Source organism: Benincasa hispida, chromosome 11, assembly GCF_009727055.1.
Source record: "Benincasa hispida cultivar B227 chromosome 11, ASM972705v1, whole genome shotgun sequence".
Taxonomy (NCBI): Eukaryota; Viridiplantae; Streptophyta; class Magnoliopsida; order Cucurbitales; family Cucurbitaceae; genus Benincasa; species Benincasa hispida.
This window is the reverse complement of record NC_052359.1, coordinates 70,395,769-70,413,959: the sequence shown is the minus strand read 5'-3', so window position 1 is coordinate 70,413,959 and position 18,191 is coordinate 70,395,769. Positions and strand designations below refer to the sequence as shown.

The 18,191-nt window shown below is 34.2% G+C and overlaps 2 protein-coding genes and 1 long non-coding RNA gene across 3 annotated transcripts; 2 read left to right on the top strand and 1 right to left on the bottom strand.

The window, feature by feature from the left end:
* Positions 1-54: 54 nt before the first annotated feature.
* On the bottom strand, positions 55-5,658 carry LOC120092062. Its single transcript, XR_005485892.1, has 2 exons — positions 5,311-5,658; positions 55-661 (listed from the first exon to the last, which is right to left on the bottom strand). It is a non-coding gene; the product is annotated as an uncharacterized LOC120092062 (long non-coding RNA).
* On the top strand, positions 340-4,809 carry LOC120092061. Its single transcript, XM_039050262.1, has 5 exons — positions 340-485; positions 1,124-1,185; positions 1,282-3,654; positions 3,764-3,866; positions 4,112-4,809. The coding sequence occupies exons 1-5, from the start codon at positions 374-376 to the stop codon at positions 4,762-4,764; spliced, it is 3,303 nt and encodes a 1,100-aa protein (XP_038906190.1). The 5' UTR covers positions 340-373; the 3' UTR covers positions 4,765-4,809.
* A 1,855-nt stretch (positions 5,659-7,513) lies between the features above and the next one.
* Positions 7,514-11,206, top strand: LOC120091702 (glucan endo-1,3-beta-glucosidase 7-like). The gene is made up of 5 exons (XM_039049814.1): positions 7,514-7,672; positions 8,012-8,676; positions 9,662-9,985; positions 10,503-10,842; positions 10,926-11,206. Exons 1-5 carry the CDS (start codon positions 7,603-7,605, stop codon positions 10,961-10,963), a joined length of 1,437 nt encoding a protein of 478 aa, XP_038905742.1. The 5' UTR covers positions 7,514-7,602; the 3' UTR covers positions 10,964-11,206.
* Positions 11,207-18,191: the final 6,985 nt, after the last annotated feature.

Here is an 18,191-nt window from a genome sequence, read left to right as displayed (position 1 = left end):
AAATGAATGAAAGAGTAACAGAAATAGCAGAAGGTGAAGACAGGGAAAGAAAGCTGACACAGAAGGCTTGGATGAGAAGCCCTTCAATATCTTCGCTGTTGCTTAAATTGTAATGAAAGTAAAATGAAACAGTGTGAGAGAGACTTTAACGTCAACCTTTTAAAACCCAAAATTTCAAACTTCCATTGATTTTCTTTGGTTCAAAACACATTTCCCATCTCACCCAACCATGAGAGAACCTTTCCAACCACAATGAAAAGAAATCACAGCAATCTTCTTCTTCCACTTAGAAATAGCCTAAAAAACAATGTAAAGACACTCCCTCGCTTGGTAGAAGAGAAGTTCCCGTGAGTTCCCACCCGAAAAACCCGACATGGCAAAGAGATCAGATTTTGCTCAGAAGCTGTTGGATGATCTCAGATTAAGGAAGGAACGAATGGCCGCTGCATCGCAGACCTCGAACCGTTCCAAAACTACAACGATCGGTTAGTGAACTATATAAACCTTCACTTGAATTCAACTTGAATTGGATGAACTACCTTCCTTCATTGCATTCAATTGTAGCTTAGAGTTTGGTATGGTCTACCTTCACCACTGTTGATCCTGCAACCATTTCTTCTTTTGGTATTCTTTTAAAACAAATGTTCCGAAGTTTCAATGTCTGTTGATAAGTTAGAAACAAAGAGCATGTTATAACAAGAGAGTAATCATGTCGAGAAAAATCGCGAACTGTGTTAGTAACTACTAACAATGAGTCTACAAGAAATTAAACTTGACATTAAAGTTAAACTAGTTCAAGAGCATATGAAGCTTTTCTCAAGGGAATGATTCTTTTTCTCCATGAAGACAAGCAATCTAAAAGCACAGTAAAAAAGAAAAACACCGTTAACTTGGGAGAGAAGTCTAAAAGGAACAATAGAAGAAAAGTAGCTATTTCTCTCTTGCAACATAACAGATCAATTAATGGCAAATTGCTATATTTATAATATGTATAACATATAAAACTTCTCAAGGCACAAAAACTTCTCTTGTAACGTCTCAAGTAGCTTTGACATATAATAAGCTCTAACATCAGTAGCAAATTCAATGTTATGTAGTGTTGTCTGAAATGTTCTTTTTTCAGATGCATATGCTTACTCGAAACAAATTCATAGAGGTTCGAAGAACACTAAAACAAGCGGAATGGTATGCAGAACTTTAGTAAGAGAAGTTGGTTTATGATGCTTCGATTTTAGAATAATTTGACCCATCTTATATCCTTACATATATGATTCGATGCAGAGTGCTCCCAAGACTGGGAACACGATAAACACAAGGTATGGCGGAGGCAATAAATCACCAATGACTAATGATACTTCAAACCAAATTGTTCCTTACACTAGAGGCCGGAACTCAGAACAAATAGGAGACTTGTCCATGGCCTTGGCTTTTGCACTTGAAAATGGAGGAAAACTAAGAGGAAATACTTCATCGGGAAACAATTTGATGCTGGGCTTCCTGCAACAAATTGGTAGGAGGTCCTTTGAAATCGGGAAAATGAATAGAAGAGGCGGTCTGGATGGGAACCACAATGCAACTGGATACTTTCCAACGATCTCACATCTGCATATTAAGGAAATATCTAAAGGGGCACAGAAATTGAACCAGATTCTAAGAACTTGCTCAAATGGCTCTGATTTTGGCAGATGTTCCATCGAAATTGGACAGGAACTGTTGAAGGGGGCTATGGATTTGGAGGAATCTTTGAGGATGCTTGTGAACTTGCATGAGGCTTCAGAGCACATGATCATCCCACAACAGAAGAATAGGATTGTACTTCTAGAGAATGAAGAAGATGGCGAAGAAAATAAAGATGAAACACTTGATCAGAAACTTTACCAACCACGACTCAACTTGGACAAACTCTCCCTAAATTCACGCAGCAGCCAAGAAGTCAAAGGAAATGGTCACAATCAGAAGTTAGCAACCCTGAGATACACTGCAGAGGGAGAAAAGTTCAACGATGAAGAGCAACCTCTAACTACGGTAAAATTGAGTTTCCATAGAAGATCAGCAACCTGTGGCCATGATGTCAAGACTTCAAACACACGTGAGAAGGTGGGAATCTCAAATGTAATTGCAAAACTGATGGGGCTAGATAATCTTTCAGACAATTCAAATTATGCACATAAGGACTCAGGTTCCAAGCATAAGGTCACACAAAAGGATCTGCAGCCATCCGCCAGGAGTATCACCAAAAAGGCTGAGCCAAGGACTAATATTACAGAAAGTCGGTCCAACTCCAGAAATCCAAAACCAATCATATCAGATAACAGTTCAACTGTGGTGAACACCATATTTGTTTCACAAGCAGTGAACGACTTTCCTACAAATGATGCAAGTCTTCGAGCCATCACTTTTAGTGGAAAACCATCATGGAAAGGCATTGAAGGAGTAAGGCCACAAACAAGCCCATCAACGCCAACCCTCACAATATTTAAGCAACAAAACAAGGATGAAACGAGGCAGAGAGTCCCAAGTAAGTGTCATCTGGAAGGACTTACAAAGCAGCTTCACACAAAATACAGGGAGCAAAAAGGTACAGACAGCCACCGGGATGAACATGGAGAAGTATTAAAGAAAGGAGTGCTGGAGAAGGATGATCGTGAAGGTCATATGAAGCATCATCACCAAAAGCACAGGGAGCTAGAAATTTTGGAAAAGGATCAAAAGAGAGGAGAACTTAAAAGGAAGGGGATGCAGCAGATGGAAGCACAATTGCATAAAAAATCAGAGCGTGCAATCATAATGCAAGGATATAAAGAAAGAACATTTCCTTTAGAAAAGAGACATCCAGACAAACTTCAATCAAGAATGCAGCAACAGTCCCAAAACAGTCCCAAATACCAGCAGCCACCTATGGTCCATAAAGCAGTGATGGGAGACATAAATCACCATATAGAAGAGTTGAAACAGAAGAATGGAAAACAGACGGTGCAGGAGAGAAATCAAAAGAGAAATGTGATCCCTTCCAAGAGTTTAACAAAACCAATACATGACACATTCACTTCTCCAATGAAACAGCAGGATAGGAACCATGTCAGACGAGGTAAGAAAAGCAGCAAAGAAACCATCACAGCTCACCACTCTTACACACTTCCTAACAGTAGATGTCCTGAAAATCATCCTTCCAGAGAAAACAACTGTTATGATTTAAATAACAAAACAGGTGAGATAACCCACAAGAGTGTAGAACAAAGTTCCTCTTCAAGGGACTCAAAAACTACATTCGAAAAAGAGCCAATTATCAAAAAGCAACATGCTAAGGAACCTGTGAAGAATGAATTCAAACCTACAAAAATGCAGAAAAGTGAGGGGCTTATAATTGACGAAGCATATGCAATGAAACAGCAAAGTCCAACACTACAGGAGGTGGAGAAAGAAAAACATGAAAAGTTTGATGCACTAGATGAACCAGAAGTCCTCAGAGAAAATCGATCTAAAGAAGTGGAATCTCGACTTGTTGAATCCCGAGAAACAGTCGTAAGTATCCAGCCACAGAATAGCACGCCAGATTCACACGCAGAGAATGAGCAGGTTTTGACGCCGCCCATTCCTGCTGATGATGAATGCCATAGCTTGAAAGAACCACAAATATCAGCTCCAAATGACAGTGTATGTTCAATTTTTCTCAATTTATCAAATTGTTCAATATGTTTAAACTATCTGTTCAACCTTCACATCTCAAACAAGATAATTCATATATGCCTAATCTTTCATACAGTGCGAGAAAACAATCTCCATTAGTACTAGCAATAAGCAAGATCAGAGGACAGTATTTGGCAGAGGTGAAATCAGCAGCTCCAAAATTGAAACAAATGAAGAAGGTAAGCAGATTTCAATTGCCCATGTTCATTCCATAAATATAGAGCCAACCCATCTTCGAATGTCCGAAATTCCCTATTTTATTCCAAAACCCAACACCCCCCCCCCCAAAAAAAAAAAAAAACCCAAAGCAAAGACAGAATACGCATAAACAGCAAGTATGGACACTGTACCCCAAGTAAAACTGCATAAACGTTGAAGAAGTACTGAGCATTTACTGTCAATATCTAATTTCTTTATGGTGCAGAAGCAGAACAATACAACATGAAGACCTTATATCCCCCACATCTGGCGCACATGCATAGTTTTTCCACGTCAAGAAAACAAGAGACACTGACAGAAAAAGAAAACCACCTCAAGCAGACGCTTATAACAAGTGAATGGTTTCTGAATGCAGCAGAGGCTCTTTTCAAATTAAACATCCCCAGCTTCATTCTTCATGACAGTGGTCATCATAGCCATTTAAAAAATGGAAGAAATTTCACAATAGATTGTAGTTACGAGCTCATGAAGCGAAAGGGCATACGGCAAGAGCTCAACAATCGTCCTTGCACAAACATTTGTTTGAGGTCCAAAAAGATAGAATCTTTGGATGACTTGATCAAGCAGTTGCATAGAGACATTGAGGCATTGAAATTCTATGGAAGGAATGGTAACCCAGATTGTGAATTGCAAGACTACTTGCCCAAAATGCTCGAAAGTGATATCTATAACCAGGAACCTGACTTTAATAGTATGTGGGACTTGGGATGGAATGAGACCACATTCGTGTTTGTTGAAAGAGAGGAAGTTGTAAGGGATGTGGAAAAGCATGTCCTGAGTGGACTGCTCGATGAAGTCACAAGAGACCTTGTACATGTCTCTCATCTTTTGACAAAAAGAAGGAGCAGAGAAACTTGAGAAGTAAAATGCTTCAAGGTGTGGTGAAATTTGTTGATTTTAAAATCTGCCAAGTCTAGTGATAAACACATTAACTCGATTTGTTGGTTTTGGAGTTGTAAAGATAAGTTATAGCAGTGTTTTTTTTTTTACATTCTGCAAGTCAAGCATGTTCATACTTCTTATTTTGCTTCTCATGCACTTCTAATTTGGATCCTGGGGATGAAAACAAAGCATATCCCAGTTTCCAACACTTCGGTGACATTGATGATCAATACCCATCAATGAAATTCAACTGGAAACTAAACAACTAATATAGCAAACGATTTAGTACACTGGCTAAGATTGGAATCGAGCGGTACTTGTTCAATTGTTTCGAACATTTGGGGAATGTAGAACAACATATAAAGACAGAGACATAAACAATTGAACACAATCGCATAGATTACCACGCAGTGATAATGGAACAAACGATCAATACTTCAAAACAATGTTTCATTTCATTCTTCAGAAAGTATGGAAAAACCCCATGAACGACAATTAACCTTTAATCGGAGGCAGACGTACCGTACATAAACCATTGGATTGGATTAAAAAGTTGTCTTATATTTAATGAGTAAAGGTGAGAGGGGACGGATCAGATTCAGTCGAATGGAGTAGATTGAAGTTGCTTCATCACCAATCAATCCCACCATCGTAAAGCTCGCCCTCCTTTATTGCTTTGATCATAAAGTAATGACAATTATTTAACAAGTAATTGAGAATCCGAGCTTTTTCCCACTGCAGCTTTCATGGAAATGCTTTGCTCTCCCGCTGCTCAAAGCACCTTTGCACGTTGGAAAATTGGGGCCCGTGGGTCACGTTTGCCTAATTGGATCAGTAATGTTGTTTCTTAAGGGCGAAGTAAAAGCGTAGAGATTTTTATGCTTCTTTTCCTTCTTCTTTGTTTTCCCCTTCTTTCTTTTTTTCTTTCTTTCTTCTCTCTTAATATTTTATAGGTTAATATTGATATTACTACAGTATATCATTATGATCTAAGTTTTGTTTCATTTTAATTTTTCAAATATTCATATTTATTCAGTAAATTTTAATTGACACTCAAGATTAAGAATGAGTATTAGTTAAAAAAAGAAATTAAAAATATAAATCTTCAAGTTTATAGATCAAATGGAAATAAAACTCAATAACTCAGGAATAAAAATTTAACATTTAGAAATTCGAGAACCAAATAGAAATTAAATTTAAGATTCATAAATAAAAGTGTAGCATTTTGTAACTTGACCAAATGAAAATTAAATTCATAATTAAAGAAAAAAAAGATTTTTTTTTCATTTTAAAATTATACCTACATGAAAATTATTGTTATTATTTAAACAAAGTCAATCGAAATCCACTTTTAAAAATTAAAATCAACATTCATTGGGAGTACAAATAATTTGATTAAAAAATGAGTAAAAATCTTAAATTCTATAAAAATGGCCAGATCGGAAAAAAAAACCAAGAATAAGACCTAAAATCTTAATTTGATAACAACGTTTGGTAACCATTCCATTTTTATTTTTTGTTTTTTAAAATTAAACCTACGGATACTACTTTTACCTCTAAATTTCTTATTTTGTTATCTACTTTTCACTAATGATTTAAAAAACCATACCAAAATTTGAGAACTAAAATAAGTAGCTTTCAAAAAGTTATTTTTGTTCTCAGAATTTAGCTAAGAATTCAAGTTTTGTACTTACAAAGATGTAAATCAATGTAAGAATTCTAGATGAAATAGACTTAATTTTAAAAAACAAAAACAAAAAACCAAATGGTTATCAAACGAGGTCTATTTCAGGTTATAGTTTTTTTCTGTTTTAGAAAATATGTTAAGCAAAAAAGTAAGAAGAGTGTGTTAGACAATAAAAGTAAACTATGATTGGACAACTTAATAGATGGGTCATAAGATGTAAGTATATATTTGTATATTTCTTCAAAATATATATATATATATATATATATATATATATATATATATATATAATGGCCAAGTATTTTTTTTTATATGTGATTACTAGGTCACATTTACACCGACTGAAAAGTAATCGTGATGATAATGTAAAAATTGATCAAAGTTGAGACGACAGTTGATTATTTTTGTTATTGCTTTCCGTAATCATAAAGAGATTTAGGACCTACCTTGAAATTTGTTGCCAAATCCTGTAATCTAATTGAAAAATAAAATATGCTCAATCTATAGTTGAAAATTACACATGGGACTACTACCTTTATCATTATTGTTATTGCTACCATTATAGATATCATATGATATGAAAATGATGAATTTTTTACATTTATGATTAATTTTATTATTATCATGATAAAAAAAAATCTGATTATGTTTACGTTTGAGATCTATTACGATTGATGTACATATCAAATTTCTTTCGGATTGTGCCAATTCCCTTTAGAGTTTGATAAACGTGGTATTAATTATACCTTTATTTAATTTTCCGCCCACAAAATTCAATTGGAAACGGAAGTTGGGCAACGGTCAAGAAAAAGGGGCATTTGGGTCATTCACTAACACAAAATAGCTTTTCTGTTTTATCATTTCTTTATGAATATTATAATATCGACGTTACTCGCGATCGCGCAAAGCCCTCCACGACTGCGCCTGCTTCCACTTCCGTTTCTATAACGGTGGAAATCATTCACTGCCCTTGTCGGGCAGCCCGCTTTCCAAAAAGTTAAAGAACCAACTTAATATCCATTTTACAATATTACCCTTGTCCTCTTCCTTCCTTCTCCATCTATTTAATTTCTCATTCCCCTCTGCATCCCGTGTCCAACATATCACAGCTTTCAAACTCATCCGCCATGGCTAACACTCTTCTTCGCTCCACTGTTTTTTTCTTCTTTAGCTTTCTACTGGCCACTGACATAGTCTGTAAGTTTCTGGTTTCGTAATTTCTTAATTTTTGTTTTTCTGTGAATCTTTTATCAACTTTGAACGCTTGAATTCTTCTTGCGTTTTGTGTTCTTATTATAATCTACAAATCTAGTTTTCTGGTGATCTGGTGATGTATTTTGAGAAATTGATGTGGATTCTTTGTGAATTTTCTTGTGGCGTCAGTCTTTTTGAACCTTGATTGTGATTGCGATAAGATTCCAGACCAGGAGAAAGAAAGGGAAAGAAAGAAAGTAGATGGAGAATCTTCGATAACAAGAATCGAAAGAATTGTTAGGTTGAATGCGAATTTTTAGTTGAATGTGCTCTGTTTTGCAGATTCACAATCGTTCATCGGAATAAACTACGGTCAAGTCGCTGATAACCTTCCGCCGCCGTCTGCGACGGCGAAGCTACTTCAATCCACTTCAATCGAGAAGGTTCGACTCTACGGCGCTGATCCGGCCATCATCAAAGCCCTAGCAAACACAGGGATCGGAATTGTAATCGGCGCTGCGAACGGTGACATTCCAGCCCTAGCGTCCGACCCGAATTTCGCTAAAAATTGGGTTAACGCTAATGTAGCCCCCTTCTATCCGGCGAGTAAAATCATTCTCATCACGGTCGGCAACGAGGTGATAACCTCCAACGATGAAAATCTAATGAACCAACTGGTGCCGGCGATTCAGAATCTTCAGAACGCGCTGAATTCGATGTCTCTAGGGAAGGATATTAAGGTTTCCACTGTCCATTCCATGGCGGTGCTTCGCCAATCGGAGCCGCCGTCGTCGGGGATGTTCCACCCGAATTATATGAGTGTGTTGAAGGGGCTATTGGAGTTCAACAATGCCACTGGATCACCATTTACGATTAACCCATACCCATACTTCGCCTACCGGAGCGATCCGCGGCCGGAGACTTTGGCCTTCTGTCTTTTTCAGCCAAACGCCGGCCGGCTCGACACGAACACGAATATCAAGTACATGAATATGTTCGATGCTCAGGTGAGTTCATCAATCTTCGAGCCCTGTTCTGATCTGTTTGTGCTTTTGGCTTTTGTGAAGTTTTTAAATAACTATGTAGTTCGGACTAAAATATTCGAATTCGTTGGAATTTGACAATTCTTTGGATTGTTACGTAATTTCGAACTAAAACTCGGCTAAGCTTTATTTTGGTTTAGGTTTTGTTCAAATATAATAGTGGTTTTACAATATTTATTTTTTTCAGCCTCATATCCTATTGTATTAACTATTTTCTATTAAAAAAAATAATTTTCTATTCAAATAAAAATAGTATATCTTTAAACATATCAATCACTAACTATAATAACTAATTCAATTCCAATAGCTCTAAATTGTTAGATTATATTTAATGGTTGGGAGGATGTCTTTCAAATGGTTCAGATTTTGAAAATTTTACTTTTCTAGTCCTTTGATTTCTTTTTTTTAAAAAAAAAGAAAACATGTGCATTGTCATTTTTAGCTTTGAATTCTTTTAGAATATATTTAGAATGTTTAATGTACTTATTATTTTATGGCATTTAAAATTTAAAATTTTAATTTAATTTAACAAAATAAATTCAGTCTTAGACCTTTTAAATTCGGGAAGTAAAAAAAAGTACATTTTAATAATGAATGATCGAACTAGTTGAAGGACCAAAAATATAAATTTTGAAAATCCAGGACAAAAGACACATATTCTTAAAATTAGGGAATTAAAAAGTAATTTTCTCTTAAATTTGTATGATTTGGTGTCATGTAGCAAAATATCCATATTTTGCATCTAATCCAATGTTACCATCGACCATGTAGAACGTTTAATATTTCAGGTGTTAATTTCGTTAATTTATATCTAACCCGAGTAGTAGATGTGTTATTTTATTTCCATTAATTTAGCGAGAATCACATAAACAGACATAAGTTTCAGAATTCTACAAAAAATTAAAACTATGTCGTTTGAAAATTATGAACACGGCAATTATGGATGCAGGTGGACGCCATAAGATCTGCATTGAACTCCATGGGGTTCAAGAACGTAGAGATTGTGGTGGCGGAGACTGGGTGGCCGTACAAAGGAGATGGCGACGAGGTTGGTCCGAGTCTTGAGAATGCTAAGGCATTCAATGGTAATCTGATTGCGCACCTTCGTTCCATGGTCGGAACGCCATTGATGCCAGGAAAATCTGTTGATACGTATCTCTTTGCACTTTACGACGAAGATTTAAAGCCTGGGCCTGGCTCTGAAAGAGCTTTCGGATTGTTCAAGCCTGATCTTACAATGACCTATAACGTTGGTCTTTCCAAAGATGGCCAGGTAACACACACATTCTCGTATTAATCTTTTTAAAATAACATTTTGATCCTTATACTTTATTTGAATATGTTTATACAATTTGTAGTGAAAATGATAATGAATAACAAAAAAAAATTAAAAAAATAAATAATATACCAGCAGTGGAGATTAAATTTAAGGTTTATTGAAAGTACAGGGATTAAAATTGAATGTTTGAAAGTATAAAAACTAAAACTAAACCTTTCTCCAAAGTACGGGGACTAAAATGATATTAGTGTCTACAAAGTAGATAAAAAAAAAAAGAAATTTTAGAGGTAGAAATAGTGTCTAATAAACTTAAATTTTAAAAACAACAAATAAAAAAAAAAAAAAAAACCAAATTCAAACAAAATCTAATTTTTAAAAACTTATCAACTTTTTTTTTTACTCGCCATTGTGGAAAATGGAAAGAAAATATACTTTTAACTTTTAAAAACCAAAATTTTTTTATTTAAACGTAGAAGTTTTTGACATGAATTGTGGTTTGGTTCACCAACAGAGCACTCCAGCTGGTTCTAAAACACCAGTGACTACTCCATCGTCTCCAGCAACTAATCCATCAACCAAAGCACCAACGACTCCAAAGCCAAAGGCAGGAGGAGGCTCATGGTGCGTGCCGAAAGGCGGCGTATCAGACGCCCAGCTTCAAGCAAATTTGGACTACGCCTGTGGAAGAGGGCTCGATTGCAGCGCGATTCAACCCGGTGGAGCGTGTTTCGAGCCAAACACCATAGCCTCACACGCCGCCTACGCCATGAACCTCTTCTTCCAAAACGCCGACCGGGATCCATGGACCTGTGACTTCTCTCAAACCGCCACACTTTCCTCTAACAACCCAAGTGAGGACCCCATAGTTTTCATTGAGATAATTTCACCATTAATAGTTTTAGTCCAAAATTTAATTTGTTTTTGTTTGTTGCAGGCTACAATAGCTGCAATTACCCTGGTGGGAGCACATGATGAGATGAGAATGCAGTTTAATGTAAATTTCTGGAAATAGAGGCTTGCAATCTTCAGCAGGTGAATGAGGATGAAGAGATCCATATTCCAATTTCTCAACTCCATAAATATGTATATTTTCTGGTGGTTTTGAAACTTTTTTTCCTTTATATATATATATCTTATTGTTTTCGAGCCATGAGAGCGTTGTAAATTGTAATTTGTGTGACATGTTAAATTGGTATTTTTGTTTTTGTCATAAAATACTTGTTCTTAATTATTAATTAATATAAATTAACCTATCTATAACACTTTTTCAAGGATATTAATGCTATGGAAAAAAAATTATTGAATACTGTCGTGTACAATAATAGTTTAAGAAGTTTTTTAAGAATAATAATAATAATTTCTATGACACGGTATATATATTCTTGACTTCTTATATGGCAAGGTTTTTCAAACAAAATTCAAAAGAAAGAACCAGCAAAGTATAGACTTCTTTAAAAAACATAAGTGACCAAACTTCTTAAAAGGAAAAAAAAAAAAAAAAAAATCAATTCGTGTAGGGTTTGTTGCAGGGCCGAATGAAATTTGACTTATCTTTTGAAAATGTAAGTTTTTTTTGGTATTTTGCTTATATCATTATCGTGTGAAATTACCAAGTGAAATTACCAAATGAGCAAATGAATGAAGTCTCTCAATTCTCTCTACTCGATTCCCTCTCTTCGATTCTCTATGCTTCTTGATCTTCTTCCCTTTCAGACTTTTCTGTGCAATCTACTTCCCCCTCATTGATCTCTTTTATCTTCCAAAATTTGTGTTCATGAAGCTGGGCTCAACACACGAACTCTCCAAACATCGATCTTTTTCCGCTAAAGCCCTACTTCTTCCTCCTTTTATTTGGTGGTCGGAGTTGATTGCTCGAAGGTGGTCATCGAAGTTGATTATTGAAGGTGATTTTCATTGGAGGCTTATTGAGCAGCATGTTGGGTTACTCTTACCCATACAAATCAAAAGTCTGTCTTCATAAACAGGAGTTCATAACCCACTTAGGATTAAACAGGAGTTCAACGGGCTTCTAGATGGGGTATTTCGTTAGTGATTATTTCAGGTCCGTGGCTTGTCACATGAGTTTGAATTTCATATTTCCGTATGTGAACTCACTTAGGATTAAGGTCGAGTTATCTATGGTCATCCTATGAAATGTTAATCTCTTCAATCAACGGTGTTATAAAGAGAGATTAATTAATTCACAGTCCAATCTTATACAAACTCGTTGTATAGGATACCCCCACTCGCATGTCTCCACATAAACAATTAAGATCAAATTGTTTATAACATTTTACAGTTCGTGTAACAATTACAAAGTGAGACATATCCGTAATGTCACCAAGATAAGACACCCAACCTTATCTATATACTGACCATTTAGATTATTACTTGAACATAATCTACATGTATGTCGACCACATACTGTTCAAGTTTCATAAAATAACTTTGGATCTTTCTTTAATGGATATAGCATATAAAATAATTAATCATTATTTCAAATAACATATTAACTACGAGACCTTATGGCATACATCTCAACAAGATCAACACTTAAAAGCTCTTAGTTGCTATCATAATGACTTCTATTAGTGGCTATCAATTTTGATTAGTTATCAGCAGTTATCGATTGTGTTGTTGAGGTTAAAAAAAACCCTCTCCACTAATGCTTCATCTCACGTTGGTTTCTATGTTTATGATGATGATTGACTGTGAATATTTTATTATCAATAATTATCAATGACTATCACTAATAGACTTCTACCAGTGGCTATCAATTTTGAAAGGAAACTATCAACTTTTAAATATTAACACTTAAAGTTATTAGTGGTATAAGTCTATCTATAACTATCACTGAATTTTTATCACACGTTATCAACTTTATAAGAAAACTATTAACTTTAAAAGATTGGCCCTTAAAATTATAATTGATGGAAGTATATCAGTGGCCATCAACTCTGAAATATTAACACTTCAAGTTATAAATTATATAAATCTATCAATGACTATCACTAATAGACTTTTATCACACACTATCAACTTTGTAAAAAAACTATTAACTTTGAAAGATTGACCCTTAAAATTATAATTGATGGAAGTCTATCGATGGCTATCAACTTTGAAATATTAACACTTCAAGGCAACCAAATGGGATGTAGGGAGAGATATGTTTATACGTTTGTATGCACAAATTTATTTTGAAGTGATAACTTTAAAGTTGATAGACTTATATCAGTGATAGGCACTGATAAAGTTACCGTTGTCGGGATGGATGCAAGGAAAATGGATATCGATTTAAGGTTTAAATACTATTTTGGTCCTTATACTTTTTGTTCTATTTTAGTCCCTAAACTTTCAAAAGACTGTTTCAGTACTCAAACTTTAGAAAAAAGGTCTAATTTAGTCTCTGCTATTAATATTCTGTTAAAAATATTTAACAGAAGGATGATTTGGCATTTTTCTATAAGTGATGCATCCATCAAATAAGCAAGTTGGGTATAAATTAGAGTGTGTTGTTCCTTATTCTCTCTCATAGTCTTTGTTTGATTTATTTTTGTAAATTTGAATTTTTCATCATGTCTTCATCGTTTTTACATTCTCTCTTCTTCTATAATCTGCGATTTTCTCAGTTGAACTAGTCTCTTCCATTCTCTCTCATTAATCATTTCTGTTAACGCTATCCTAATTTCATATCTAGGTTTATATTTGTGTATATATAGATTCAATTTCTCTTGATTTCTATAACTACTCTTCCAATCTCTTGATTCTCACTACAATAATGTTTGTCGGCCTTCACTTCCTCTTTAAACGTGAATTGAAAAAAGACTAGAAAAGAGCAAAGAAACTATAGCCCAAAAAGAAAAACGAAGTGGTGAAAATAATATTAAGATTTGTAGCTTGTAATTTTCCATTAATGGCAGAAAATTGTGCATCTCACAAGCTGTTTTTGTCATTTTTGTGCAAGTTGCAAATTTTTTGAAGTTCTTTCTGCATTTTTGTTTTGTTTGTTTGTTTTTTTTATTTTTTATACCTTATTTCTCATCTAATTGAAGCCATAAGGATTTCTGGAGATGGTACCCAACTTGTTTATTTGACATGGATGCTAATGTCTAAGGAAAAATATCAAATCATCATCCCTTTTAAGTTTTTAAGAGAATCATAACACTAAGGAGTAATATGAGCATTTTTTTTAAAATTTGGAAACTAAACTAGACATTTTTATAGTTTAAGGACTAAAATAGAGCAAACCTTAAAGTTTACAAATTAAAATAGTATTTAAACCTAAATTTAATTACATCAACAACTTATGGTAAATTTAATTATATCAACAATTTAACACAAAAAATAAATTCATTTTTTTTTTAAAAAAAAAAAGAAATAAATTTGAAAATGATTTTGAACATGACAATAGCAATTTTAATCATTTTAAAATCATTTCCAAATTATTTGAATAATTCATCTATCTTATAAAAATTATGAAAGTATTTTTTTTAGAAAACATCAAAATCACTCTAAAATATGCTTTTAACTACTCAAAATTAATTGCAAAAGTGAGCTTAGAGGTCAGAGGTTGGAGGTTCAACCCTCATTCCCACAGTCGTTACGAACCTAAGTTCCACCTCAAAACTAAACAACAATAGGTATAATAACTCATCTATCTCATAAGCATTTCAAAGTATTTTTCATCTTTGTGGTGTAACACAAAACATCTTAAATCGAGATATAAAAAGAGCTAACAAGAGAAATAGCAAATTTTAGAGATTCATTTAAAAAAATAGCAAAAAAATTTAAAAAATTAGAAAAATGGCAAAATGATTTTCAAGATTATTAATTATTAAAAATTAGAAAAATGGCAAAAAAAAGTTTCACTCCTACCTGATTTAAGGTTAGCAGATAGGTTGTTCTCTTAAATACTGATTCCAAGTCTTGAACAATCGAGGCCCCACCTTCTCATGATAGAGAAATGATTTGATTCATAGAGATTACGAATCATAATTATTCATTAGAAGGTCAGTAGGAACTTAAGGAACAAGATGTATTCACAAGGATAAAATGGTAATTTTGACCTAGTTGTGATTATGAACAACCTGTGAAGGATCGACTTACTGATTATGCTTATAAAATGAACATAATATATCTACAGTGAAGGGAGTGCAACTATGGGCTATAGTGGAGTATTCCATTAGTTAATGAATGGGGGTTATATCAGACTAATGAGTTTAGCCGATTAATCTCGAATCGTTGGAGCCCATGATATGTAGGTTAGTGAAGTCCCCTACTAGCTCATAAATGGTTAAGTTTTAGAGTAGCTTGAGAAATTAATTTGAAACGTTCAAATTAAAATTAAACGAAATAGGATAATATATATTTAAATATGATTTAAATATATGAAAATGGTCTTGTGTAAAATTAATTTAATATTTGATATTAAATTAATTAATATTTTAAATTAATTTATGAAATTAATTTTAGAAAATGGATTTTGAAATCAAATTTTGGTTTTAAAGAAAAATTGGAAAATAAGATTACATGCACAAATGGAATTTTGAAGTTTTCCATTACCATCTTCTTCATGCTCACACAAAACCTACTTCTTCTTCTTCATTTAACTCCAAGCATGAGCTGCAAGCCATGCACATTCCTTCTTTTGCATGTTCATCTGCAATAAATAAAGAAAAATGGAGTGATCTGAAGGCATGCATTACACAGATATTTTGAGAGAAAATTTCAGCTGGTAGAAAGAGTTCTTCGGTAGTGTGCTGCTGTGAGCTTTTCTTTGTTTTACATTACTTCAAGTTGTTCTTGAGTCCCACAGCTCGGTCTAAAGCTCCAAGAGGATAGTGAGGAAGATCTTGAGGTGGTTCATAGTGATCTTAGGTGAAGACTGCTGCTCTTTGATTAAGATCTTGAAGAGTTCTATAAAGGTATGATCTAAAACCTCTTATTTAGATGAGCATGCTTTAGTTTCTGCCAAAATTAGTGAATTTGAATGCTTGTTGATCCTTGTTACTTCTATTGCATGTTATTACACTCTAACAACATAAGCATGCTCTTACGTAATTTAAATCATGTTTCTCTAAATCATAATATTTATAATAAAGAGATGATGCATGACCAGTGCATAACCTAAGGTGGGATTTTTCTATATGTACATATCATATGACATATAATTAGACATACATCTCATGTATTAAAACCTTAGATTAATGGATCCGGATGAACCAACACAAAACCAGAATGAAAAATTCTATCTATTACATTTTTCCATTGAGCAAACCAGTTCACAAGCGAACTGGGTCTTGAACCACCGGGCAAAGCTCCATCGTTTAGTAAACGCCTCCAGGTAAACGATCGTGTAGTGCACACTGACGATAGCCAAAAGCTAAACGATCCTTAGACGACAACAAGGCTGTGAAGCCTGATCGTCTAAACAATCGCTTAACACACAAAAGATAAATGATTTATATTTGGTAATCTTCTATCATAGTTATTACTGATGTTTCTATAAGTGGTTAACAAATTTGAGAAAGAAATATAAACTTTGAAAGATCAAGACTTAAAGTTGTAGATGATATAAAGTTATCACTAGCTATCATTGATTGATTGATAGACTTCTATCAATGACTATTAATTTTGAAAGATTTGAAAGAACGAAATTTCATGTAGAAGCATGTGGATGCATGTGCCAATGTAATTCAATTTGAAAAACTTGAAAAGAAACATAGAAATTATAGAAGATCATGATAAACATTTATAAACTAGAACATGCTTCTAGGGAGAAAATGATGAGAAGAACTAACCATTGGGGGATATTTGGGGCACTAAGTTGAGATATGATGTCTAAAGTTCATATGTCTGTGGAGTTCATATATCTATGGAGTTCATATGTTTGTGTTTGGAGTGCAGAGTTGAGTTCATATGTCTGTGATATTTGGTGCAGTTTTATTAACTCTAAATAATATGCTTTTATGATGGCTATTTTCGTTTTGAGACTTTTTTATTCAATTATTATACTCGTTTTTGTGTTGAATAAAATATGGATTGCTTTTAATTTTCAAATTTTCTTTTTCTTTCTTTCTCTTTCTTTTTGGGTAATGAACAACAACTAACTCACTACATTTCTCATAGAAATATAGTTAAATAAAATGGGAAACCAAAAAGAAATCAAAACTTTTGATTCCTAATTTTTCTCTATGAATTTCATCATTTTCATCTTCTTTTTCTTTTTCCTCATGTTGTTGCTCTATAATTTTACTCTGTTATTAATTTTTTTAATTGAATCTCCTTCATCATCTTAGCAACTAATGGAATGTCACTACATTTCTTCAACAATTTCACTTTCAGTTCCTCCAAATTTGAAGGATCATCAGAGAACAAATCTCCATTTTTCACTTTTTCTTGATAAATAAATTCAATTAAATAAAAATATATTTCACGAATTTCTATGTATAAGTATTACGCTTAATGTAGACATAATATTATTTATATAATCAACAACCCTACAACATATTTTAACAGTCATCAATCATATAATAGTTGAAAGTAGTTGTGAAAGTTGATTATCGAAGAAGATTTTTCCTCGAGTTTGTAGTTGGAGGTGGTTGTCGAAGCCCAAAGTTGGTCGCGTGAATAGGGTATTAGAGTTAGTCACTGAAATTTGTCGTTGGAGGTGGATTTCGGAGTCCGAAATTGGTTGTCGGAGTTGGATTTCGGAGTCCGAAATTGGTCGTCGGAGTTGGTCACGCGAAGGTGGTTATCAAAATTGATCATCCAATATGATTTTCACCGGAGTTTGTATAGGAAGTGGGTTGTCGTGTCGAAACTCGTAGTTGGTAGCGTGAAAGTGGTATTAAAGTTGGTTGTCATAGTTGCTCACTCGAAGGTGTTCATCAAAATTGATCGAAAGTGATTTTTGTTGGAGCTTGTTATTGGAGATGGTTGTAGAAGCCTATGAAGGTGGTTATCGGAGTTGGTCGTCGGAGTTTGTTGTTGGAGGTGGTTGTTGGAACCCAAAATTGATCGTCGAAGTTGGTCGTGCGAAAGTGGTCATGGAGTTGGGACACCGGAGTTGTCAATAAAGGTGGTTTCAGACGCCTAGAATTGTCTGTCGGAGTTGATCACCAGAGTTGTCATCGGAGATGGTTGTCGAAGTTGATCGCTCGAAGGTGGTCATCGAAGGTGATTTTCATTGGAGGCTTAT